At 41.7% G+C, this 26,639-nt stretch overlaps 1 protein-coding gene across 1 annotated transcript; it reads left to right on the top strand.

Moving 5' to 3' along the window:
- The first annotated feature begins 998 nt into the window (after positions 1-998).
- On the top strand, positions 999-1,931 carry LOC128069123 (putative olfactory receptor 10D3). The gene has a single exon (XM_052662404.1). It carries the CDS (start codon positions 999-1,001, stop codon positions 1,929-1,931), a length of 933 nt encoding a protein of 310 aa, XP_052518364.1.
- The last annotated feature ends 24,708 nt before the right edge of the window (positions 1,932-26,639 follow it).

A 26,639-nucleotide genomic window follows, 5' to 3' on the forward strand; every position in this document is an offset into this window, starting at 1 on the left:
ATCAGATCTTTATTAAGAACCTACTCTGTGCTGGTCACTGTTTTCTGCACTGAGGGTATAGCAGTACATGTCAAAAAGTACTAACTCTTCTAGACTTTACATTTAAATGTGTGTGTGTGTGTGTGTGTGTGTGTGTGTGTGTGTGTGTGGTGGTGTTTCATGGAGAGACAAGATGGGTTTACATTGTTTACTAGAGAGAACTGGGAGCATTTTTAGTGCCTGGTGACATCAAAAGGAAAAACATAAACAACACAGAGGTGAAGGACAAAATCTGACAAGGTCAGTAAAGCCACAGTCCATCACAAGTGCACACAGTGGAAAAACTCATTTCAGGGAAAAAAAAAAAAAGATTTAAATACGTAGCTCTGCCATGTATAGTAACCTCAAATTAGGCAAGTTGTTCCCTCTTCCCTAATGTTCAGAAATTTCCTTTTCTATACATTTATCTCAAAGGGTTACTGGGAGGATTAAATGAACTGAGATCATGTTGAGTAACTGCTTCAAACTGTTATGAGGTTCAATCGTAGGTCTCACCAGAAAACAGATAAAATATAATTTTGTCAGCAGTAGTGGCTCACAAATACAGTGGTTCTCAAGTTTCATATCTAGAGACATTAAAGAGCCTTTATCTGGTTTTGAGGTTTCTGATACTCCTCCACTCTGAGGGAGCATATGTTTGTATGGGCATCACCCTTCCCTTTAAAAGCCTTGCTCCAACATTAAAAGTAGTGTTTTAATAAAGGATATTTGCATTTAGAATCAGTATGATAAAAATATTTGTTATAAAAACTATGACATTTTGCTATGGCAGCTGCATTCCAGGTTAAATGCTCTGTAATTTGGCTTAGACATAGTATTTCCTTAACTTTGAATCAAAACGCTGTGATGTCCCTCACATATTTCATTTCTCCAGTACATTCAGTCTGCTGACGTCAAACCAGGACATTCTTCCACATCCTCTGCTTCCGTTTCCTTCCACAGGACTGACATTCACGGAGATGAAGAACCGCTCTGAGGTGACTGAGTTCATCCTGTTGGGAATTCCGCACACGGAGGGGCTGGAGACTCTACTCTTTGTCCTGTTCTTGCCCTTCTATGCCTGCACCTTGCTGGGAAACATGTTGATCCTTGTAACTATTCTTTCTGCCAATCGCCTTCACACACCCATGTATTTTTTCCTGGGGAACCTGTCTGTGTTTGATATGAGTTTCTCCTCTGTGACCTGTCCTAAAATGCTGCTCTACCTCATGGGCCTGAGCCCTCTCATTTCGTACAAGGACTGTGTCTCCCAGCTCTTCTTCTTCCATTTCCTTGGCAGCATCGAGTGTTTCTTGTACACCGTGATGGCCTATGATCGCTTCACTGCCATCTGTCACCCTCTGCGGTATGCAGTCATCATGAACCCTAGAGTCTGCGTGGCCTTGGCTGTGGGCACGTGGCTGCTAGGATGTGTCCATTCCAGCATCCTGACTTTGCTCACTTTCACGCTGCCATACTGTGGTCCCAATGAAGTGGCTCACTTCTTTTGTGATATTCCAGTACTCTTACCCTTGGCTTGTGCTGATACATCCTTGGCTCAGAGGGTGAGCTTCACTAACGTTGGTCTAGTATCTCTAGTCTGCTTTCTCCTAATCCTTGTGTCTTATACTCGGATCACCATCTCCATCTTGCAGATTCCATCAACTGAGGGCCGTCGTCGGGCCTTCTCCACATGCAGTGCCCACCTCATCGCCATCCTCTGTGCCTATGGACCCATCATTACTGTCTACCTGCAGCCCACACCTAACCCAATGCTAGGAACTGTGGTGCAAATTCTGATGAATCTGGTGGGACCAATGCTGAACCCTTTAATCTATACCTTGAGGAATAAAGAAGTAAAAACAGCTCTGAACAAAGTATTGCACAGGACAAACCATGTTCCTGTAGTTTAAAAAGAATGCCTGGAAGGGTTGATGATGTAGAATTCTTTCTGCCCCAATATGCGAAATTTTTCTCTGGGAATTCTTACATGTAGCTTTTCAGCCCATGCTGAATGGTGTGGATGGGTATGTCAACATATGTCATCATTTTGCCTGTTTTATTTTCTTGTATTACCTAACCCCTTCCTCATAGCTTCAGAATAGCATGTTGTTATTATTCAGTCACTAAGTCATGCCTGACTCTTTGACCCCATAGACTGTAACCCACCTGGCTCCTCTGTCCATGGGATTCTCCAGGCAAGGAAATGGAGTGGGTTGCCATTTCCTTCTCCAGAGGATCTTCTCAACCCAGGAATTGAACCCACTTCCCCTGCATTAGGAAGCAGATTATTTACCACTGAGCACCAGAGAAACCCTCAAAATAGTATAGTCTTGTTATCCTGCTTTCCTTTCCTTTCTCCTCCCACTAAAAGGAAGGAAGATTGCCTTTGCCATTGCACTTTTCCTACCTTTTCTACTTTATTTCCTGCTAAACTTTTTGTGAGATAGGACAGTGAAAGATGAACTCCCCAGGTTGGTAGGTGTCCAATATGCTACTGGAGATCAGTGGAGAAATAAATCCAGAAAGAATGAAGGGATAGAGCCAAAGCAAAAACAACACCCAGTTCTGGATGTGACTGGTGATAGAAGCAAAGTCCAATCTGTAAAGAGCAGTATTGCATAGAAACCTGGAATGTTAGGATCATGAATCAAGGCAAATTGGAAGTGGTCAAACAGGAGATGGAAAGAGTGAATATCAACATTTTAGGAATCAGCAAACTAAATTGGACTGGAATGGGTGAATTTAACTCATAGGACCATTATGTCTACTACTGTGGGCAAGAATCCATTAGAAGAAATGAAGCAGCCATCATAGTCAACAATATAGTCCAAAATGTAATCTCAAGAATGACAGAATGATCTCTATTTGTTTCCAAGGCAAACCATTCAATATCACAGTAATCCAAGTCTATACTCCGACCAGTAATGCTGAAGAAGCTGAAGTTTAATGGTTTTATGAAAACCTATAAGACCTTTTAGCACTAACACCAAAAAACTTGTCCTTTTCATTATAGAGGACTGGAATGCAAAAGTAGGAAGTCAAGAGACACCTGGAGTAACAGGCAAATTTGACCTTGGAGTACAAAATGAAGCAGGGCAAAACAGAGTTTTGCTGAGAGAATGTACTGGTTATAGCAAACACCTTCTTGGAACAACACAAGAGAAGACTCTACACATGGACTTCACCAGATGGTCAATACCAAAATCAGATTGATTATATTCTTTGCAGCCAAAGATGGAGAAGCTTTATAGAGCCAGCAAAAACAAGACTGGGAGCTGACTGTGGCTCAGATCATGAACTACTTATTGCCAAATTCAGACTTAAATTGAAGAAAGTAGGGAAAACCAGTAGACTGTTCAGGTATGATCTAAGTAAAATCCCTTATGATTATGCAGTGAAAGCTAGAAGTAGATTCAAGGGATTAGACCTAATAGATAGAATGCCTGAAGAACTATGGATGGAGGAATGTGACATTGTACAGGAGGCAGCGATCAAGACCATCCCCAAGAAAAAGAAATGCAAAAAAGGCAAAATGGTTGTCTGAGGAGGCCTTACAAATAGCTATGAAAACAAAAGTGAAAGGCAAAGGAGAAATGGGAAGATATATCCATTTGAATGCAGAGTTCCAAAGAATAGCAAGGAGAGATAAGCAAGTCTTCCTCAGCAATCAATGAAAAGAAATAGAGGAAAAGAATAGAATGGGAAAGACTAGAGATCTCTTCAAGAAAATTAGAGATACCAAGGGAAAATTTCATGCAAAGATGGGTACAATAAAGGACAGAAATGATATGGACCTAACAGAAGCAGAAGATAAGAGGTGGCAAGAATACACAGAAGAGATGTACAAAAAAGATCTTCACGACCCAGATATTCACTATGGTGTGATCACTAAACTAGAGTCAGACATCCTGGAATGTGAAGTCAAGTGGGCCTTAGGAAGCATCACTATGAACAAAGCTAGTGGAGGTGATGGAATTCCAGTTGAGCTATTTCAAATCCTGAAAGATGATGCTGTGAAAGTGCTGCACTCAATATGCCAGCAAATTTGGAAAACTCAGCAGTGACCACAGGACTGGAAAAAGTCAGTTTTCATTCCAATCCCAAAGAAAGGCAATGCCAAAGAATTCTCAAACTACCAGACAAGTGCACTCATCTCACACGCTAGCAAAGTCATGCTCAAAATTCTCCAAGCCAGGCTTCACCAGTATGTGAACTGTGAACTTCCAGATGTTCAAGTTGGATTTAGAAAAGGCAGAGGAACTAGAGATCAAACTGCCAACATCCGTTGGATCATCGAAAAAGCAAGAGAGTTCCAGAAAACCATCTACTTCTGCTTTATTGACTATGCCAAAGGTTTTGACTGTGCGAATCACAACAAACTGTGGAAAATTCTTCAAGAGATGGGAATACCAGACCACCTGACCTGCCTCCTGAGAAATCTGTGTGCAGGTCAGGAAGCAACAGTTAGAACTGGACATGGAACAACAGGCTGGTACCAAACTGGGAGAGGAGTACATCAAGGCTATATATTGTCACTCTGTTTATTGAACTTATATGCAGAGTACATCATGAAAAATGCTGGGCTGGATGAAGCACAAGCTGGAATCAAGATTGCCAGAAGAAATATCAATAATTTAAGATATGCAGATGATGCCACTCCTATGGCAGAAAGTGGAGAAGAACTAAAGAGCCTCTTGATGAAAGTGAAACAGGAGAGTGAAAATGTTGGCTTAAAAGTCAACATTCAGAAAACTAAGATCATGGCATCTTGTCCTATCACTTCATGGCAAATAGATGGGGAAACAGTGGAAATAGTGTCAGACTTTATTTTTTGGGGCTCCAAAATCACTGCAGATGGTGACTGCAGCCATAAAATTAAAAGACACTTGCTCCTTGGAAGAAAAGTTATGAGCATCCTAGACTGCTTATTAATAAGCAGAGACATTACTTTGCCAACAGAGGTTCATCTAGTCAAAGCTATGGTTTTTCCAGTAGTCATGATGGATGTGAGAGTTGGACTATAAAGGAAGCTGAACACTGAAGAATTGATGCTTTAGAACTGTGGTGTTGGAGAAGACTCTTGAGAGTCCCTTGGACTTCAAGGAGATCCAACCTGTCCATCCTAAATAAGATTAGTCCTGAATATTTATTGGAAGGACTGATGTTGAAGCTGAAACTCCAATATTTTGGCCACCTGATGCAAAGAACTGACTCATTTAAAAAGACCTTGATGATGGGAAAGATTGAAGGTGGGAGGAGAAGGGGATGACAGAGGATGAGACGGCTGGATGGCACCACTGACTCAATGGACATGAGTTTGAGTAAACTCTGGGAGTTGGTGATGGACAGAGAGGCCTGGCATGCTGCAGTCCATGGGGTCACAGAGTCAGACACATCAGAGTGACTGAACTGAACTGAAACTATGTCTGAGACCAAGGCTATGAAGTGAGGGAATAAATAGAAGAATGTAATTTTAAATACTGAATAAGAACTTGATAGGATCTTTTCCTTTTTAGTATTAACAGACTGAACGCCAGAGGCAACATAAAGTTTTTATTTTTCTTCCTTTACTGCATGCTGCTGCTGCTGCTGCTGAGTCGCTTCAGTCGTGTCCAACTCTGTGTGACCCCATAGACGGCAGCCCACCAGGCTCCCGCGTCCCTGGGATTCTCTAGGCAAGAACACTGGAGTGGGTTGCCATTTCCTTCTCCAATGCATGATGGTGAAAAGAGAAAGTGAAGTTGCTCAGTCATGTCCGACTCTTAGCAACCCCATGGACTGCAGCCTACCAGGCTCCTCCATCCATGGAATTTTCCAGGCAAGAGTACTGGAGTGGGGTGCCATTGCCTTCTCTATTTTAAACATGCTCAGAAAACTTACAGTAGCCTACAGTTGGGCAAAATCATTTTATATAAAACTTACTTTTTAATAGTGTTGAATAGGTCATGTAACTTACAGAATACTATACTCAAGGGGAGAAACAGAATGGTTGTTTGTATGCAGAATGGCGTAGGTGTATCAGTTGTTTATCTTCATGATCATACGGTTGACTGGGAGCTTGGGCTCACGGCTGCTGTCTAGCATCATGAAAGAATATCCTACCACACATAGTGAATCCAGGGAAAGATCAAAATTCAAAATTAGAAATAAGGTTTGTACTGAATGCATACGGCTTTTGCATCACCAGAAAGTAAAAAAAAAAAAAAAAAAAAGTCAAACAGTTGTAAGTTGGGGACTATCTGTTAGTCCCCATATAATTGTTTTCAATAGTCTCTTCACTCATTTGTGCCTCACATTCCTGTCGTTGGTTCACTAGTATGAAGATCATTATTTATAGACCCCCTACTGTTTGTCAGATAATATGCAAAATGCTATACAAAACGATCTCATTTATTCCTCACAACAATCTTGTGACAGTTGTATTATTATCTCAATTGTATTAATGAATTTCCAAGGCTTAATAAAAAAGAAATTTCTTGCTCAAGATCACATAGCTAGAATATAATAGGACTAGGTTATGGAGCTGAGGCTTTTCCTCTTAATGAGAAAATCTACCAAATACTTAAAGATCTTTCCTGTTGAGAATAGGTAAGGCACTAAATACGATCACTTATCTTTATCTATGCAAACCCAAGAAGATAAAGAACCTAGATAAGGACTTTTTTTTTTTTTTAATCCTTATGAAGGAAATGGTAACCCAAGTGGTCAGCAGTGTCTTTATCTCACTCTGGCCCTATAGTGAGATATGAAGGGGCACGCCAATTAGGATCCAGCACAGCAACAGAAAAGCAAGGAGGGCCACCCAACAATAAGTGTTACATCTTTCTCTACATCTTTTTCCAGAATAAAAGGAGGGCAGGAGCTAAAAATGAAGGCACTGGAAACTTTGATTATATCTAATCTGAGGAAACTTGTGAAGAGGAGAGAAGACCAAGGATATAGAAAAACACGCAAGAGCTGGAGACAAAGCTCTGTCTCCAAGCAAACATCGACCCCATGCCACCTCTGTTGCCTGTGGTCTCCATCCCCTTCATGAGGAAGTTCCCTGGACCATGAAAGAGATGGATGATACTTTCCCAGTGTTGATTCCTCACCTGATCTGGACCACGACCTTTATTCTAGAAGCTCACAGCCTTCTTTTCAGCCACACTATTCTTTGCATTGAGCCTGGCGAATTCACCATCTGCTGAATCTCAGAAACATCCCAAAGGCTGTTAATAGGGAGGGAATATCCTACAAAAAATATCCAAGAGCACCTTGGTGGTTTCCAATTTCACCCAAGGGCCTAGAGAAATGATAACGAGGGACTGCACTTTTCCTGCTTCACTAATACATATTTTTTATAATATTTTAAGACAAAATGAAAAATTAAAGACAAAATACTGAAACAGAGCAGGAACCTATGGTCCCACCCCCATGTCCTCTACCTGCCTTTTGCCTGTAGAAAAACTATCATTCTATCATGTATACTATCATGTAAGAATTGATTCGCTAGTCTATGTCTGACACAGGATACAGCATGCTTGGGGCTGGTGCATGGGGATGACCTACAGAGATGTTATGGGGAGGGAGGTGGGAGGGGGGTTCATGTTTGGGAACACATGTAAGAATTAAAGATTTTAAAATTAAAAAAATAAAAAACTTAATACTAAAAAAAAGAAAAAAGAAAAACTATAATAGAAGAATAAATTTAATCAGGAAAGTGAGAAATGCAGAAGCAAATGAAAATAAACAAGACCAAATAATAGTTTAGTCATTAAGCAGAATCAAAGATGTTTAGTTTCCCTTCAAGGGCTATAGATAATATTCTGATCCATATCTTATAAGCTGTTTTTTAGATACTGAAAAAAGATGAAAATAAAATTTATCCTAGTTCTATAAAAGCATACAATCCAGGAAAACAGAAACATATACATACGACTCTCCTTATATATATGTAACTTCAGTGCCAAATTAACAGGTGCTACAGCTGGTGGTCATAGAAGCTCTCTTGACTGTTTTCAATTTTTCCTCATATTTCTCAAGCAGAAAGCTCTGGGAAGGGTGGTACCAAAGCCAGTCTCCGTTTATTGTGGAAAGTGAAAGTGAAAGTCACTCAGTCATGTCTGACCCTTTGTGATTCTGTATAGTCCACGGAATTCTCCAGGCCAGAATACTGGAGTGGGTAGCCTTTCCCTTCTCCAGGGGATCTTCCTAACCCAGGGATAGAACCCAGGTCTCCCACATTGCAGGCAGATTCTCTACCTGCTGAGCCAGCAGGGAAACCCGGCTTAAGGTCTTTTTCTCTCTATGTGTTGGTGATACTCCTTATGTCTTCTTTTCCTATATCAATAGACTGTCCCCTGGCCATTGGCACAAATCAGTTAATGTAGAAGACAATTACAGGGCTTCAAAAGGATCATATGAACCAGGATAGAAGGACTTAAGAAGGTAGAACTCAAATAATAACTGGAAGAGTATCAGATTTGGTCTAATAAGGTCCCTAATTTAAATCAAAGAGATGCACATCACTGGTATCTCTGGCCTTCTTATGAATGATGATAATAAACTCAAATATGTGCATAGTCATTTGTGGTTTGCAAAGTTACTCTACGCAATCCATCCACTTTTATTCTCAAAATAGACCTGTGAGGTTGGAAAAGTATAAGGTAGATATTCTTGGCTCTTAAACAAGGTGCCAAAGAGGGATATTCACAAATAACTTGGGATTGTAAATAGATTACTCTCTGAGACATATTCTAAATTCAATGAACACTATATCAGACAAACAAACTTTACCAAATGTAATGTATTCTGGTCCAGCCAGAATTGACTGTAATCTGAAATAATGTGTTTATCCAGAATATAATTTATTAGTGTCAACTTATTCAGGTTCCTGGAACAACAATACCATAGGCTGGGTGGCTGAAACACTATCTCTCCACAATCTGGAGGCTGAAAAGTCCGGGATCAAGGCATCAGCAGATTTGGTGTCTGGCGAGAGCCTGCTTCCTGGTCCATAAGTGGCCATTTTTGACTGTGTCCCCTATGGTGGAAAGAACAAAGAACTCTCTAGAATCTCTTTCATAATGACACTAAAAATGGGGCTTCTCAGGTGGCTCAGACAGTAAAGAATCTACCTGCAATGCAGGAGACCTGGGTTCAATTCCTGGGTCAGGAATCAACCTCCATGGGCAGAGGAGCCTGGAGGGCTACAATCCATGGGGTCGCAAACAGTCAGACATGACTGAGCAACTGACGCACAATGGCTTTGCCCTTATGACCTAATCATCTACCTAAGGCCCCACTAATTGACACCATCGCTTTAGGAGTTAGGATTTCAGCACATGAATTTTAGAAGGATACGAATGTTCAACCATGACAGTGGACAGTGTTCAGGATAGGTAGGAATTGTTCAGATCCAGAACCACAAAAAAGATACATTATTAAGATAAATATTTACAGCTAAAATAAACCCAAGAGATAGACTCCAAGTATTATGGTTTCAACGTCAAGTCCACTCTCATGCCGAAAGGAATTAAAGGAAGTTGTAGCCAATTGATTCTAAGTATTACCCGGCCATTGGAAAATTACTTATACTGAGTGATGAATGCAACAGCTATTTAAAATACCTAATCTGGTGATTTATTACTTCTGGTCTATGGAATACTATGAAAGTGTGATAAAATTTTCACCAGTCAATGGCAAAACTAAAATTTTAATGTTGGCATTGCCTTTCCTTGGGAAGAATGTATTTTTTTTGTCTGTGAAACTATATGTTATTTCCCACCCCGCCTTTTTTTTAAAAGTAGCTTTTAGTGTTAATTATAGTTTTAATTAATATCTTGCCAAAATAAGAAGTAGGTAACTCCAGATGTAGTTTTAATTGAATTATTTTCTTTTGTAAATTACTGAACAATAGAATTCAAAGACTGAGAAAAAACAGATTCTGTTCAATTTGATTCAATTCACCTATTTTCCTTTTCATTTGACTTCTGAATAAGATCTCACTGGAGAGGAATTGCAGGGTGCAAATTTTGCTAGTTTGTGTGACATTTATGATTCCCATTTTAAATTAAATTGAACTTTTGGTATTCAGACTTCCCATCTGTAACATTATTGCTGTTTACAATTGTAAGTATCTTAGGTTCATGGAAAATTAATAAATTAGGATTCTGGCTTTATGCCTGTTTTATGAGCCTGGTTGATGTGAAATTGATCCCCTGAGAGATTAATTTCCTTTTTGCATGTGGAGAAAATTAAGTTTCCAAAGGTACAAAACTGAAGGTCAGATGTCTAGACTGTGACAAATTTGCTAGCGTTATGAATCTCAGTCTATGAAGTCCTTTGGAACAACTGCTAAGCTTTTCCTGGTGATGGATCAACACATATTGCTGAATTCTTCACTCTCCCTCATTGTACTGATAAAAAATAACTTGAAAATATCTAAGACACATACCTAAGGAAATACAATAATTTGGGTAGAATTGGTTTCCAAACCCAAGTCTTCTGATTCTTAGTACTATTCCCATGCCATTAGCCAGTGTTTTTAATATTCCACTGAAGTGACTTGAAAGGCTATGCAGGAAATACTGTGTAGGACGGAATGAAGTTGAGGGGAACAGGGGATGATGGGGGGAGGATAGTTATCTGGAAATTATCTTCATCCATCTTAGAAATGGTCTAAGCTCTCTCTCTCTTTTAATTTAAAGGTTATTTGATAATTTGCTTCATAAATACTTTATTTTCTATTCAATAATAGATTCATTTTTAATTTTTATAGGATTTTTTTCATCCTCAAAATTTCAAGTTTAAAAGTCTGACTTTATAAAGGTAACTTTTATTTATTCTGTTGCATCATGAATCTCAGGTCCAATTTAGATGCATCCTTGTCCAGACAACAAAGCTTGAAAAATGGGGCTCCACACTGTGTTGTTTTCTCCTGATTTGGTCATTAAAAGATATAATCTTTTTTTTTTTCTTGGTGTTATGGCAACACATGCAGATTGTCATGGTAACACGTTACAGGTTTTCACACACCAGTAAAACAGAAATGCTTGTGTGATTCAAAATGAGTGTGAGAGTCAGGCTTGTGCTCTCAGACTCTCTGCTCTCCTGCCCTTACTACACCTCTGGCAACAACTCAGCTATTAATTTTTAAAGCAAAAATAGATTAATTTTAAAGACTTGTCTAATATTTTTCAGCTGCTAAATAAATTTGCTAACTTTCAGATCCCACAATTTGTGAATGAGCAGCTAAGGTGATATTTTTAGTGATCCACTCTGGGTGGATGTAGAGTTACATGGATTTAATTCTGTATTCCAGAAACCCTGCTTGGGTGGATTTATTGAACACTTCCAATAATCTTTGTTTAGCATTCCTGTCCAGTAATAATTGACTAATGGTGGAATTTGATAACTCAGCAGTGAAGAAATCTGTCAGTTGGCGTTGTAGACAGACTAATATTCCTCAGAGATGCTCACATTCAAATCCTCAAAACCTATGAACGTGTTAGGTTACTGACAAAAAGGAATTAAGAATGCAGATGAATTAAGGTTGCTAATCAGCTGACTTTGAAGTGAAATCATCCTAGTGATCTGGGTAAGCCCAATATAATTACAAAGATTTTTCTAAGTGGAAGAGAGAGGCAGAAGAGAATCAGAGAAATGACAGCTCAGTCCTGCCAACTCTTTGATTTTAGCAGGGTTGAGTTGTTTCATTGCTAAGTCATGTCTGATTCTTTTGTGACCCCCATGGACTGTAGCCCACCAGGCTTCTGTGTTCATGGAATTTCCCAGGCAAGAATACTGGAGTGGGTTGCCATTTCCTTCTTCAGGGGATGTTCTCGACATCCCTGACAGGGGGATGAACCTGGATCTCCTGCTTGGCAGGCAGAATTTTTACCACTGAACCACCAGGGAAGCAGTGACATTCACTGTGGATTTCTAATCTCTAGAACTGTAGATGATAAATTGCATTGTTTTAAGCCACTACATGTGTGGTAATTTGTCACAGCAGCAATAGGAATCTCATACACCTGGTGTGTCTCTGACCTTCACCACTGATGCGGAAGCTGTCCTGGGTTCTCCCCTGCTCAGCTAGGGCAGACATGACTCTGAGGGATGGATGGCATGACGAACTCCTGAGAACCTGTTAGCCTCACTGAGAAGACAGGAATACCAAACTAGAAGCACACAGGATGACAAAGACCCTAGATACTCACTGGAACAGGTCCGAGGAAGACTTTGGGGTAAGCACTCAGTTCTCAACTGCCCTAGGAGTGCAACTGTGTATTTGTCTTAAGCAGAAGTCCCGTGGCATCATAGAACAAGCATACTTACAAAGCCAGAGGTCCAGTCTCAGAAATTACGAAGAAAAACAATTCAACAAATTATGATTACATCCCTGGGTTGGCAATATCCCCCAGAGTAGGAAATGGCAACCTGCTCCAGTATTCTTGCCTGAAAAATCCCATGGACAGTGAAGCCTCTTGTGGGCTGCAGAGTCAGACATGACTGAGCGACTAAGCACACACACACAGATGGCTTTTGCACAAGCTAATCTAAACTAGTTTGTAATTCCCTGAAACAGTGTAACAAAATAGCCTGGATTTCCCAGTTCAGTCCTGACTGAAAAGATCCTGTTGCCATGTAGGCCATGTTTTGTACACAACGCCAGCCCGTGGATCCTATATTTTGGTGATTCCTCACTCATGCCCTGTCTTTGTTGATCCTGGGTCTTGATCTTGGTCCCTCAGCCTGGCACATGAGTTTTATTTATATGTCCAAATAAATCATACTCATCTTTCAAGACACTATCTAAGCTCAGCCTCACCCCAGCCTCTCCAAAGATTTTGATGTTCCACTTCTCTACTCTGAACCCTTTTGTTTGGAAGTGTAGACTTAAAACAAAAGCCACACCACTGGAGAGCTGTGAAACTGAATTTTATTTGGGGATTTGAGGGGGACCATAGCCTGGATTACAGTCTTTTAAAAAAAAATTAGTTTATTTATTATAATTGGAGGCTAACTACTTTACAGTATTGTGGTAGTTTTTGCCACACATTGACATGATTCTGCCACAGTGTATAGGTGTCTGCCCTCCTCCCCAACCCCCCTCCCACCTCCCTCTCCACTCCACCCTCTGGGTCGTCCCTGTGTACCAGCTTTGAGTGTGCTGTTTCATGCATTGAACTTGGACTGGTCATCTATTTCACATATGGTAATATACGTGTTTCAAAGCTATTCTCTCAAGTCATCCCACCCTCACCTTCTCCCACAGAGTCCAAAAGTCTGTTCTTTATATCTGTGTCTCTTTTACTGTCTTGCATATAAGATCGTCATAGCCATCTTTCTAAATTCCATATATTTGCTTTAATGTACTGTATTGGTGCTCTTCTTTCTGACTTACATTACTTGTATAATAGTCTCTGGTTTCATCCACCTCATTAGAACTGACTCAAATGCATTCTTTTGAATAGCTGAGTAATATTCCATTGTGTATATGTATCACAACTTTCTTATCCATTCTTCTGCCGATGGACTTCTAGGTTGCTTCCATGTCCTAGCTATTGTAAACAGTGCTGAGATGAACATTGTGGTACACGTGTCTCTTTCAATTCTAATTTCCTCAGTCAGTGTGTATGCCCAGCAGTGGGATTGCTGGGTCATACGGTGGTTCTATTTCCAGTTTTTTAAGGAATCTCCCCACTGTTCTCCATAGTGGCTGTACTAGTTTGCATTCCCACCAACAGTGTAAGAGAGTTCCCTTTTCTCCACACCCTTTCCAGCATAAAAGCTTTATATTACAGTCTTTTATGGAGCTCTGAACAACTGCTCTGAAGAGGTAAGGGGAGAAGCCAGTATACATGTGGCATTGGTGAAAGAGTAAGTGCAATCCAGCAGTCATCGCAGTAGAAGGTTACCGCTAATCACAAGGAATGGATATCTCAGTTAAGGATTTTAGTGCTTTTCAAAGTATGGGAAGATATAAGAATCTGGGTTCATTTCTCCTGAAATATATCCAACTATCTGACGGCCTGTTTTCCAAATGCACAGAGTACTTTATCTTGTTCTTTGTCCTTGACTAGCTTTCAGCCTTTGCTCTAGGTAGGTTACCAGGATGGCTATTTATTTAATCCTTATAGAACCCAATGGAGAGAAACATCACTTTCCCTTTCCTAACAACTACTACCAAGCTGAGGAAAAAGTATGAGTGGAGGGAAATAAGATGACAAAAGCTTTTTATACTAAGTGAATACCTGATACATTGGCATCAAGCCCTACTAGGATCAATAAATTTATATGAAACAATAAGACCCAAATGGAATTTATTAGCAGAATAACTAAGGTTCAGCAGGAAGTGTTTGAAGTACACTCCAAGACTTTGAGTATTTATATTTAGGATACCATGCAAGCTAAAGGCATTTATTAATAACTGACCCATAGTAGTTATGACAGTTGTGGAACCAATAACCACCACTGGGATGTTTGTACTCAGTACAGCCAAAGTGAATGCTTCAGTTTAGAGAAAGATAGTCTCTCATTCATGTCTGACTCTTTGCAATCTCATGGACTGTAGCCTGTCAGGCTCCTCCGTCCATGGGATTCTCCAGGCAAGGATACTGGAGTGGGTAGCCATTCCCTTCTCCAAGGGGATCTTCCTGACCTAGGGATTGAATTCAAGTCCTCTGCATTGCAGGTGGATTCTTTAGCAATGAGACACCAGGGAAATCATAGACTTTGATAAGGAGTTATATTAAGAATACCTTGAAAGCTAAAGGCTTTTATTAACAACTGACCCACAGTGGTTATGACAATTGTGGAGCCAACAACTGCCACTGGAATGTTTGTATTCAATACAGCTAAACTGAATGCTTCACTTTAGAGAATGAAGTGAAGTGAAGTGAAGTGAAGGTCGCTTAGTCATGTTCGACCCTTTACGACCCCATGGAATATACAGTCCGTGGAATTCTCCAGGCCAGAATACAGGAGTGGTTAGCTGGTCCCTTCTCTATGGGATCTTCCCAACCCAGGGATCGAACCCAGATCTCCCACATTGCAGGCAGATTCTTTAGCACCTGAGCCACAGGGAAGCTCTTAGAGAATGATAATGCTTTATAAAATTTCCTCAATTTATGATTGTGTACTTAGGTAAAAACAGAAGTAACAAATATACAAGATACGTTAATAGTACTTTTGACATTTGTAATGGATCTGAGACACATTTATACTAATTTGCATGCCCTGGTCATAACAGTGTTTTCATATTTTTTGCTTCTTAGCAACCCAAAGAGAACTTGGAGAACTTGGAGCTTCCCTTTGAACAACTGTCAGTAATAGAATCTAATCTCTCCCTCTTTTGAGTCTTAAGTTACTGTACTGTGAGCAAAGTGCAGGCTTCTTTAGCCTGTGTGACTCCAAGCTGTATTTAAATAGCCTGCTTTATCAATGGCATGCAAAATGGAAAGACAAGCAGGAGACACAGGAGACTCTGATTCAGTCCCTGGGGCTGGAAGATTCCCTGGAGGAGGAAATAGTAACCTATCCCAGTATTCTTGCCTGAAAAATTCTGTAGACCGTGGAGCCTGGTGGGCTCCATTCCATGGAGTCGCAAAGACTCACACGACTGGGAGGCTGAACACACACACCACACCAGTTCAATGCAAATTGCAAAAAGATGGTGCCCAAAGTCACAAGGATCCCACTTGTGACCTATTTTACCAAACTGAGGGTAAATCAGTGGGTATAGCATCTTCTGAAAACCCAGAAGGATGAAAGAATTAGGAACTCACTTTGTCCTCTCTGATTTTGGTTTTGGAGCTTGTGATTGAAAATAATAAGGCTTGCAGGCTCTCTTTGAGCTCTTTAAATTATCCCTGATATTCTGATATGTTTCCCATTATTTGTCCTTGCACAAGATAGTTGCCTTATCTTTTCCAATATGTATTAGGTTTACAGATGAACAGGAATCCTGGCAGTATCTTGGATCCATGGTACAGTCTAAGTCTGTTAAGTCTAGACTTAGATTGATCCAAGATGGACAAGGCCAGCTGTTTGTATTCTGCAAACTGTGCTCTGTCGCCCTCTGGTGGATGAAGAGCATCTCCAAACCTAGCACAGGTAAAGGTTCTCCCTGGAGCGACTTTACTTTCACTTTTCACTTTCATGCATTGGAGAAGGAAATGGCAACCCACTCCAGTGTTCTTGCCTGGAGAATCCCATGGACGAGGGAGCCTGGTAGGCTGTCTCTGGGTTCGCACAGAGTCGGACATGGCTGAAGCAACTTAGCAGCAGCAGCAGCAGCAGCAGCTGGCTTTAGAAATCAACAATATGTTTGTGTTGGGAGGGACTCGGATAGAGGAGAAAATTTGTTTTATAAGTGAGCTGATAATTTTGAAGAGATGAAAATTCTGAATAAATGTTATGTACAAAGATGCTCTCTATAAAAATATTTATAATATTTGAAAACATGGGAAACAATTGAAATATTGAAAAATGGTGTTAAGAAATGGAATATTTGCTGCCATATCAGTAAACACAGGGTGTCACTGTTATTAGAGACTGCAGGCACCACCAAAGGTGAGCTGGTGAGCCCTGACGAAAGTCAGGAAGAATACCTGCCATCTAGCAGCCATCAGACTGTAGCCTCCACCTACGATGAGCCCTGAGGAAACTCAGCATGTGGGAATGTAGGATCCTGGCCTCAGACAGGTGAGGTGTGTATGAAAGGAATGATATCAGTGAACCCAAATCCTTACATTTTCCCATACATAGTAACATGCTAAATTCCTTATCTTGAGATATCTGTTTTTTCTTTAATTTGCAATTATCTTTGGACATTCAGACTACCTGCTCTTAGTCACAAAACTTCTATATATCATGGCTTCCCACCCTCTCCTCTTTGGAACAGTTCTCTGAGGATTACTTAAGATGCTGTCTCCCAGGCCTGACATCCTGAAAATTCCTGCTAATAAAAACATAACTCTCAACTTTTAGGTTGCACCTATTTTTTCAGTAGAAATGGTAAAAATAATTATATCCAATTGAATTGTAGACATTTCTTCTGATATGACTTTTTAAAATTACAGTGAATACTTGTGATTATTACTTGTGGTAAAATACTTTCTTTAAATAATGACTGCTTGGTAAAATAGGTATTTTTTGAAAATTAGTTTTACCTATGTTGTCAAAAATCCAGAAACAGCAAAATTAAACTCACCAAATCAATGAGCTGTACTTCTGAGAGTTTATTGTGTATATGAGGACAGTTCACAAAGTGGGAATTTTCAAATGCAAAGACTGATATGATCATGAATTTATAGGATTGTCGGTGAATTGGAAATGAGGAAGCTGTGTAATCTCCACAATGATCGGTTATTACCATGCGGTTTCCAAATGGCAGTGCTAGTGCTACGTGTATGTCAGTCATGTGAGACTCTTTGAGACCCCATAGACTGTAGCCCACCAGGCTCCTCTGTTCATGGGATTTCCCAGGCAAGACTACTAGAGTGGGTTGCCATTTCCTCCTACAGGTGATCTTCCTGACCCAGGTGATCTTCCTGACCCAGGGATTGAACTTGAGTCTCACACTGGCAGGCAGATTCTTTACTGCTGGGGCATCTGGGAAGCCAAATGGCAAGGAACTGGTCACAAGTGACCATCTCAAGTGTCTGAGCAGGATCCTGTGGGGTGTTCCTGGAACAGCCCTTCCTCCAGACCCTCTGCCTTAGCTCCTTTCTGAAGTACCTAGGTAACAGTATTTGATGAAGATTGCCTGAGTTGTTTTGCAGATGTGAACACCCACTCCATCCCAAATGGAAGATGTTAACTACTTGATAACCAAGAGCGCACAGCCCTAGGCTTCCTGGAGCCTAAAGACTGATTTAAATTAAACTTTGTGACACCACGCTGTTTCCTTACCTTCAGCCAGAGAACTGTGCAGGAGCTGATCACATACCCTGTGTCCCGTCTCCCCCATCTGCCTTTAAAAAGTGATTTGCTGAACTCTTTTGAGGAGCTAGGGGTTTTTAAGGTCATGAATCACCTGTCTCCTTGCATGACCTTAGAATAAGCATTTCTCTGCTCCAAACGCCTATGTTTCAGTTTACTTGGCCTAACTCTGCACACAAACTTGCGCTAACACTCATACCATTTTTAGGAAGATGACTTAAGCTGCTTTCATGATTGTGTGTGTCCCTCAGTTATGTCTGACTCTTTGCTACCCCATGGACTATAGTCCACCAGGCTCCTCTGCCCATAGAATTTTCCAGGCAAGAATTGGAGTGGGTTGCCATTTCCTACTCCAGGGGATCTTCCCAATTCAGGGATGCAACCTGCGTCTTTTGCATCTTTTGTATTGGCAGGCAGATTCTTTACTACCATGCCACCTAGAAGCCTTCTTTCATGATTATCAGAAGCATTTACAAGAAATAGCCTAAATTAAGTCTCACTTAAGTTCATGAAATAAGCTAGAATTAATTTTACTTACTTATTTGGATTAAATAGTTTTGGCTATTGAGAAAATTCTCAAGTCCAGTCTCCATTTTGTATTTAACAATGTAGAAGTACTTCTGATGACATTACTTTGTGTTTTAAAATTTTTTGTGTCTATCCATTTACTTTAGAATAAAACTGTTAGGTTGTTAGAATAGGAAAAAGGAGTCCATGATGACGGTGGCTAAAAGACAAAGAAAGGAAAAGACCTGTGAAAACAGAACAAAGGAAGGTCTGAGGACTAGAGTTAGAATCTCAGGTAAAAAACAAAAACAAAAACAAAAACACAAAAACAGCCTTCCTGGCTAGCCCAATTTACATAGGGCAGAGTCAGGGAGAGGAGAAAAAAGCACATGAAAAGAGAAACCAAATTTGAGCCCGGGTCTCTCTTCTCTTAGTGTCTTTTGGGTCAGCCTGCCCTCATGCTCAAGGATGTATTTTTGTTTGCTTGCCAAATAAAACTGAGTTGTAACACTGGCCCATACATCCCTTCAATTTTTTGCTGCGATGAGACAGAACCAGGGAAATTACACACTCCCCCAACATAAACTGAGCTGTAACACTGGTCCATCTGTCGCTTCAAATTTTTGCTGTGGTGAGGCAGAACCGAGAAAATTACAAACTCCCTCGACATCTATGGTGCCATGACTTGGCTTTAACCTGGCTCGGATTTAACTTGGAAACAACTTCTGCCCGGCCCCCATGAGGCAGAGGCCAAGTACAGCAGAAGCCCAACTCAGCAAAAGCTCCCATGGTAGAAGCTGAACGTGAAGAAAACCCAGCACATAGAAGGTGACAAGAAGCCCAGTGTGCTGGAAACCAGGACAGCAGAAACAAATGCCACAGAAAGCTCAAGCAACTCAGTCTCAGATTCCAGAAGACCTCTGGTTGGGGTAGAAGTCCTCACTCCTATGACTGCAATGACATATGGCTAACAAAATCTTAAATCTTAATTCCTTTACAGTCTCTTGTTTCTTATTTCCTCAAACCCCCTGTGACCAGGCAAGAGGCTGTGGGTGTCCCAGGGTGTTCTGAAGGCTCTACTATCTGCTGTGCCTTAGTAGGTGTTGCCCAAGCAGGTGGGGGTTCTTCTGTCCTTAATTTCCTTTGTGTCAAGGATCAGGTCAATGAAAGCTGTGAGCACAGGTCAGGTATTTAGCAGATTTTCAGCAGGTTATGATGGCGATTCCTTGGCATATTTTTTCCCCACTGCTTTTTCCTCCTGTCCTTTAGCTCCTGTCTCCATCTATGCCACTGCTTACAAAGTTTTGGGCAGGTCATCATATTTCCATTTTTGAAAGTTGTTCTTGAAACTGTCTACCTAAGATTAGGACTCAAACCCACATGACAGGCACTCTGTGCTATGCTTAGTCTCTCAGTCACATCTGACTGGGACTTGAGCCCAGCCAACACCCACAATGCCTGGTTTTAGGACCTAATGAAGGTCAGGCTTTTGATGTCTCATTGCAAAAAAATTCATTGAGAGACACAGTGATAGATAAGCTTGTTTGGATTTGTTTGGATTTAGAGAGAAGCACATTCCAAGAGTGTGGGCCATCACAGAGGGGAGTGTGGCATCCATGGAATGTGGTGTGGTTAGTTTTTCCTAGCTGGGTGATTTCATATGCTAATGAGTAGGAGGATCATTCCAACAATTTGGGAACCACCCACTCCGGGATCTTTTGACAGTGACTTAAAACTGTCCTGGCACCTCTGGGTGTGTCATTTAGCTTGCAGACTGAGGATAAAGGTTTAGTTGAATTTGACTTGTTATCTTGGACCCATTTGATTTTAATCAATTTATGTTATTCCCTTGGGCTATGTCATTCTTTCAAAAGTTGGGCTTCCCCCCTTCCCTCCTGTTTTATGCTGTTTTCCTGAGCCCCGTCTGGGCTCACAATGTTGCCTCTACATTCTTCTGGAGGAACAACCAGAAATTAGCTGGCCCTTGGGAGGGAAATACTCTATAATATCCAATCCCTCTAGATATTAAGTCCTTCATCTTCTTTTTTTCCTACTATATGTGTAACAACAGCATATTCCAGTGAACCCACTAGGGCAGGTGACAGGCACACAATGCCTGCTAGAAGTCCATCTGTTGGCATCCCTTCAAAGGCAATTGGGCTTCCAGGGGTAATGTTTGCCACTTTAGGAATTAGCCCTGCAGTCCTCTCAGGCCCAAACCCTTACCACCCTTCTCTTAAATTTATAAGCATACCCCTGGATTAAATCTCCACTCCACTTTTGTGGAACATCTGGTTTGTTGCCTCTTATCAATTTGTTCTTAAGCCACTTACTAACTCCTGCAACCAGGACCCTGCCTGCTTATAGGCAACATTTCTCCACCCCACTTATTATTAAAATACTCTTAATACTCCTTACAGGACCAGATAACCAACTCCTTTGCCATTATTTCTGCTATTACCTAAAGTGGGTCTATGACAATGAAATGTTTACCACTGGAAACACCCTAAACTGCTCTTATGGAGGACTAGGGGAGGAAATCAGTGACTTGCATTCTCTCAGAGCAATAAGAGGATAAGGATTATGGCTTTTTCACCAGGTTCCCAGTCTCAGAGCATAAGCTAGGATTGCTTTACATCATGATATCTATTCCCATGGGCTTCCCTTGTGGCTCAGCTGGTAAAGAATCCACCTGAAATGCAGGAGACCTAGGTTCCATCCCTGGGTTGGGAAGATATTCTGGAGAAGGGAAAGGCTACCCACTTCAGTATTCTGGCCTTGAGCATTCCATGGACTGTATAGTCCATGGGGTCATGAAGAGTCAGACATGACTGAGTGACTTTCACTTCACTTCACTTCACATCTAGTCCCATCTGTGGTAGACAAACCAGCAATGAGTTAAGATTACAGCCGCTTAATCGTACCCAGCATTTGTCACACTGGAGACCTTGGGGACGCCCAACTCCAGTCTGGGAGTCCCAGGAGGTCGATCTGCCTTGATCTGTCTATGGATCTGGTCCTCGGAAGCTTGTCACATCTCAACCTGCTCGGGGATCTGCCAGTCTAGGGGTCCTAGGAGGCTGACCTGCCTCGACCTGCCTGGGGATTTAATCTCCAGAAGGCTGTGATGCCTCAGCTTGCCTGGGAATCTGCACCATGACCCTGGGACACCTGGCTCTCAGATTGCAACAGTACTGGGTAGGATAGCTTAAAAAAGACTTACCCCTAAGGAAGTCCACCCATGGAAATAGAAGGAGGCCTATTAGTTTTTTTTCTTTTTTTCTTTTCCTTCCTGTCATGATTGTCTTTCAGATGGGAAATAATCAATCCACTTCCCAACAGATGCTCTTGAGATGCATCCTTGATAACTGGAAGCTATTTAATCCTCAAACTCTATGGAGAAGTTGCTTAAAACCCTTTTGTGTTACTGCATGACCATGGTATCCTCTGGGGGACAAGGAACGCTAGTCTGAGGATAGGAGTTTAAATTACAATACCATCCTGCAGCTAGACTTATTCTGCAAAAGACAAGGGAAATGGAGAGAGCTCCCCTATGTCCAAATTTTCTTCCAACTAAGAGATATGAAGGGACTCTGTTTTAAGTATGGGATTGTTGTCTGCCCTAAAAGTGAGCCTACTAGGCAAATGGTGCTAGGCACAGACAACACAGAGAAGGAAACACCCTGTGAAGGCTCACCTCCCATGGCTCCTGAGTTGGCTGGTGCTCCTTCCTTGTATCCAAATGTGCCCCAGTATACAGGAGCATCTCTTCCACAAAAGCCAACTCAAGTATGTCCCTTAGTTGAAACTGGAGGAGAATTTGGACCAACCAGGTCCATAAGCCTTTCTCCCTTTTAGAACTAGACAGATCAAACAAGACCTGGGAAGCTATACAGATGACCCAGGCAAATGTATAGGTACATTCCAACTGATTATCTTGGCCTTTGACTTGACATGGAAGGACATCATGGTCATATTTAGTTGAACTTTATCTGACCCTGAGCATGCTACGGTCTTAAAGGAAACCCAAAGGTATGCTATGGGACTTTACATGTCAAGCGATAAATATGCAGTGGGGGAAACTGCGGTCCCCTCCTCAGATCCTGATTGAAATTATAATGACCCTGAGCACATCTGGGAAAGGGATCATTTTCTGATCTGTGTAAAGGCAGGACTAAAAGCAGCCTAGCAAAAAGTAATCAGCTACACCTGGGTCTCAGCAGTAACTCAGAGCCCAAAGAGAACCCCATTGCCTTTCTGGAAATGCTAAAAGAGGCCCTTCAAAAGTTTACCAATCTGGACTTAGATTCTTATGAGGGACAGATGACTTTAAAGGACAAATTCCTGTCCCAGTGTGCATCAGACGTCAGGATAAAGTTAAAACAGTTACAGAAGCAGGACCCTGCTGCCCCTTTAGATGAGATGGCCCAGACAGTGGTCCAGTTATATCTTTTATAACAGAGAACATGAGAGGGAGGCCAAGGCCCAGGAAAGGGAGAAAAGAAAAGAGACAAGTCATGCCCAGATGATGGCCGCCTTCCTGGGAAGCCCTATGGCAAACCCCAAGTCCTTAAAGGACAAGGCATGAGGCAAATGACTATTCTGTAGACAGGTGGGAATTGGGCCAAAGAGTGTCCAAAACATGCCAAGTCTCCTAAAACGGCTTGCTACAAATGTCATCAACTGGGACACTGAGCAGCACTCTGCCCTGGGGACCCAAGAGCCTCAAGGTCAAGTGCCAAGCCTTTCCTCAGGATGGTTCAACAGGACTGAAGCAGCCTGCTCCAGCCAGCCTGCCTGTCACAGATAACCATCACGGGGCTGGAGCCATGGGTACAACTGGATATGGCAGGTAGGTCCAAGAATTTCTTGGTTAACCAAGGGGCTACCTACTCTGTCCTGACCTCCTACTCTGGAGCTTTCTCCTCCCAAACCTGTACCATTTTGGGTGCTACAGGAAAAAAAAAAGATTCACCTGAGCACTTTGCTGCTGGGATGGACAAATATTTTCCCACCAGTTTCTGGTGGTCCCTGAGTGTCCTATTCCCCTATTGGGAAAAGATCTTTCCCTGCCTTCGAAATCTTGCAGCTATTGCAGGCCTGATAGAAAATGCTTTAAAACTCTCTTTTTGGGGTAAACTAACTATTTTTACCAGCCACCAAGTGAAACAACTCCTGAATGGGAAAGGCCATTTATGAATGTCTGATCAAAGAATCCTCAGATATCAAGTAGTGCTGGAAAGTCCAGGCCTCATTATACCCCCTTGTGAGGTTCTTAACCCAGCTATCCTCTTGCCTGGTCCTGAGGACTCTCTCCCCTTTCACTCTTGCCTAGAAACCTTGGACCACTGGACAAAACCCTGAGAGGGATTGGAAGATCCTCTGTCCAGTCTTGAGGAAATCTGGTACACTGATAGAAGTATCTTTGTCATGGATGGAAAAGGAAGAGCCAGATATGTAGTAGTCTCATATTTTGAGACCATAGGGGCTAAAACTTTGCCACCAGTTACTTCAGCTCAATTAACTGAGCTCATAGCCCTGACTCGAGCTTTAGAGCTGGGAAAAGGAAAAGGAGTAGCCATTTACACTGACTCCAAGTATGTCTTTCTGGTGCTACATGCACATGGTGGTATTTGGAAAAACGTGGCCACTTGACTACCTGAAGTTCCCCAATCAAATATGGTGATCAAATCCTTAAGCTCTTGGATGCAGTCCATCTGCCCACTGAGGTTTCAGTCTCCCACTGTAAAGGACACCAAAAAGAGAGTATGGAAGTGGCATGAGGGAACCAAGCTGCAGATTAGGCAGCTAAGACAACAGCATTACAGAACAGTGCCCTAGTAGGGGTTGCCACCTTAGTTCTACAGACTAATTTGCCAGAAACTCCTTCATATATTGCAGGTGAGACTCTCAAAGCTAAGAGTGAGGGCTTTCAAGATCATATAGGGTGGTTCCAAAAGGAGGGACTCCTTTTTCTGCCTTGGAAACTCCAATGAAAGTTGGTTAATTCCTTACATGCCACCACTCATTTAAGGGAGAAGGCCCTTTAAAGATTACTAGAAAGGTCCTTCAGAGGACCAGGCCTCCAAACGACTATAAGGCAAGTGATCTCCTCTTGTCCCACTTGCCAATTAAACAACCCCCAAGGAGCTCAAAGACTCCAGCTGCCTCAGCCCATCCAATGACATGGGACCTATTCAGGAGAGGACTGGCAGATGGACTTCACCCAGATGCCAGTTTCTCAAGGGTATAAATACCTATTAGTCATGACAGATACATTCACAGGATGAATTGAAGGTTTTTCCACCCAGATGGAGAAGGAAGGAGGTGGTTAAAAAAAACTGCTCCATGAAATCATTCTGAGATTTGGTCTGCCCAAGTCATTACAAAGTGACAATGGGACATCATTTACTTCTAAGGCCACTCAAGGGGTCTCTAAGGCATTGGGCATTATTTATTATCTCCACTGTGCCCGGAGGCCTCAGTCTGCAGGAAAAGTAGAAAGAGCCAACCAATTCTTAAAATCAGAGATTAAAAAAAAAAAAAAATCCAGGAGACCTCTCTGCAATGCAAGAAAGCTTTAGTAAAGCTCTCCTCCACACCTGTATTGCCCCTAAGGAACAGGTTGGTCTTAGTCTTTATGAGATGCTATATGGGAAACCTTTTGTTTATGTCAATGACCTCTTCCTAGATCCAGAGGCTTAGACCCTCTGGTCTTATATCATGGCCATTGGGCAATTCCAACAGGATATACACTTGTGGGTATCAACCAGGACCCAGAAGATTCTAAAGAGCCACCACTATATGCTCCAGGAACTCAATTCCTAATTAAAGTCTGGAAAGATGGGTCCCTAAAGGCTCAACTCCAGTCCACATGGAAGGGCCCCTACCCTGTAATACTTTCTACCCCCACAGCAGTAAGGGTACCAGGACATGACTCCTGGATTCACTGCTCATGAGTCAAGTTGTAGAAGAAAACAGAAGAGGACACTCAATATACCTGTGAGCCCTGGGAGATCTCAAGTACCTATTCAGGACTGCAAATGAGTGCCATTCTAATAAACACCCCCAAAATTAAGTTTCTGGGGATATGGTTTCTTAGGATAGCTCTAAAGAGCAAACACAGCTGGCCAGGGGTTGTACTCCAAAATAGACAGGAGATAGATCTCCTGATCCCTGAACAAGGAGGGACCTCTATCCTGAATGAGACATGTTGTTTCTGGGTAAATACCTCCAGCTAAGTTAAAGAAAGTCTCACAGTCCTCAAGAAAACATCCAGGTCCTACTGGATCTCAAAGAAGAAGCTGGAGAACTTTCAGGGTGGCTACAATATCTCTTTGGGGGATCCTTTTCCTGTTGAGGGGAATTTGGGGTTGGCTATTGTCTCTACTAATCCCTGTTATCACCGTATTGATGCTGCTTATGATTGCTCTGTGTATTATCAATTATCTAACCCATTTTGTCTCTACCCAGGTCAACAAGCTACAACATGCAGTGCCAGTTCAACAAGGATATATAAAACTACACCTGACCAAGGAAAATATCACTCACTCTTAGGTGGACACCACTCTAAGGACTCTGAGGCTTGAGATTAGCAAGAGGAGGAGGCCCAATTCCCCTCACCATCCCAGTTCAGCAGGAAGTAGCCAGAGAGACCTCAACACCTCTATTCCCAAAGAATTGGGCCTCCCATCTCTTGAGGGGAGAATGTTAGGTAGTTAGAATAGGAAAAAAAAAAAAAAAAAGTCCATAATGGTGGTGGCTAAAAGGCAAAGAAAGGAAAAAGCCTATGAAAATAGAACAAAGGAAGGTCTAAGGACTGGAGTTAGAACCTCAGGTAAAACAAATAGCCCTTCTGGCTAGGCCAATTTATATCGGGGTGGCTCAGGAGGAGTAGAAAAAAAACATAAAAAGAGGAGCCAAATTTGAGCCAGGGGCTTCTCTTCTCTTCGTATCTTTTGGGTCAGCCTGACCCCATGCCTTGAGGATGTATTTTCCTTTCCTTGCCAAATAAAACTGAGCTGTAACACTGGTCCATCCATCACTTCAAATTTTTGCTGTGGTGAGACATAAGAAAGGAAATTACAAACTCCCCTGACAAAGCAAACTTTTCAATATGTGTATAATAATTTGCATTGCCTGGCTGCATCTAAATATCCAGCCTCTATTTTCCTCTTCAG

The sequence above is a fragment of the Budorcas taxicolor genome, chromosome 25 (assembly GCF_023091745.1).
Source record: "Budorcas taxicolor isolate Tak-1 chromosome 25, Takin1.1, whole genome shotgun sequence".
In the NCBI taxonomy this organism is placed as follows: domain Eukaryota; kingdom Metazoa; phylum Chordata; class Mammalia; order Artiodactyla; family Bovidae; genus Budorcas; species Budorcas taxicolor.

Excerpts from the sequence above, each read along its gene's own strand:
- LOC128069123 (XM_052662404.1), top strand. The coding sequence starts at position 999 with ATGAAGAACCGCTCTGAGGTGACTGAGTTCATCCTGTTGGGAATTCCG.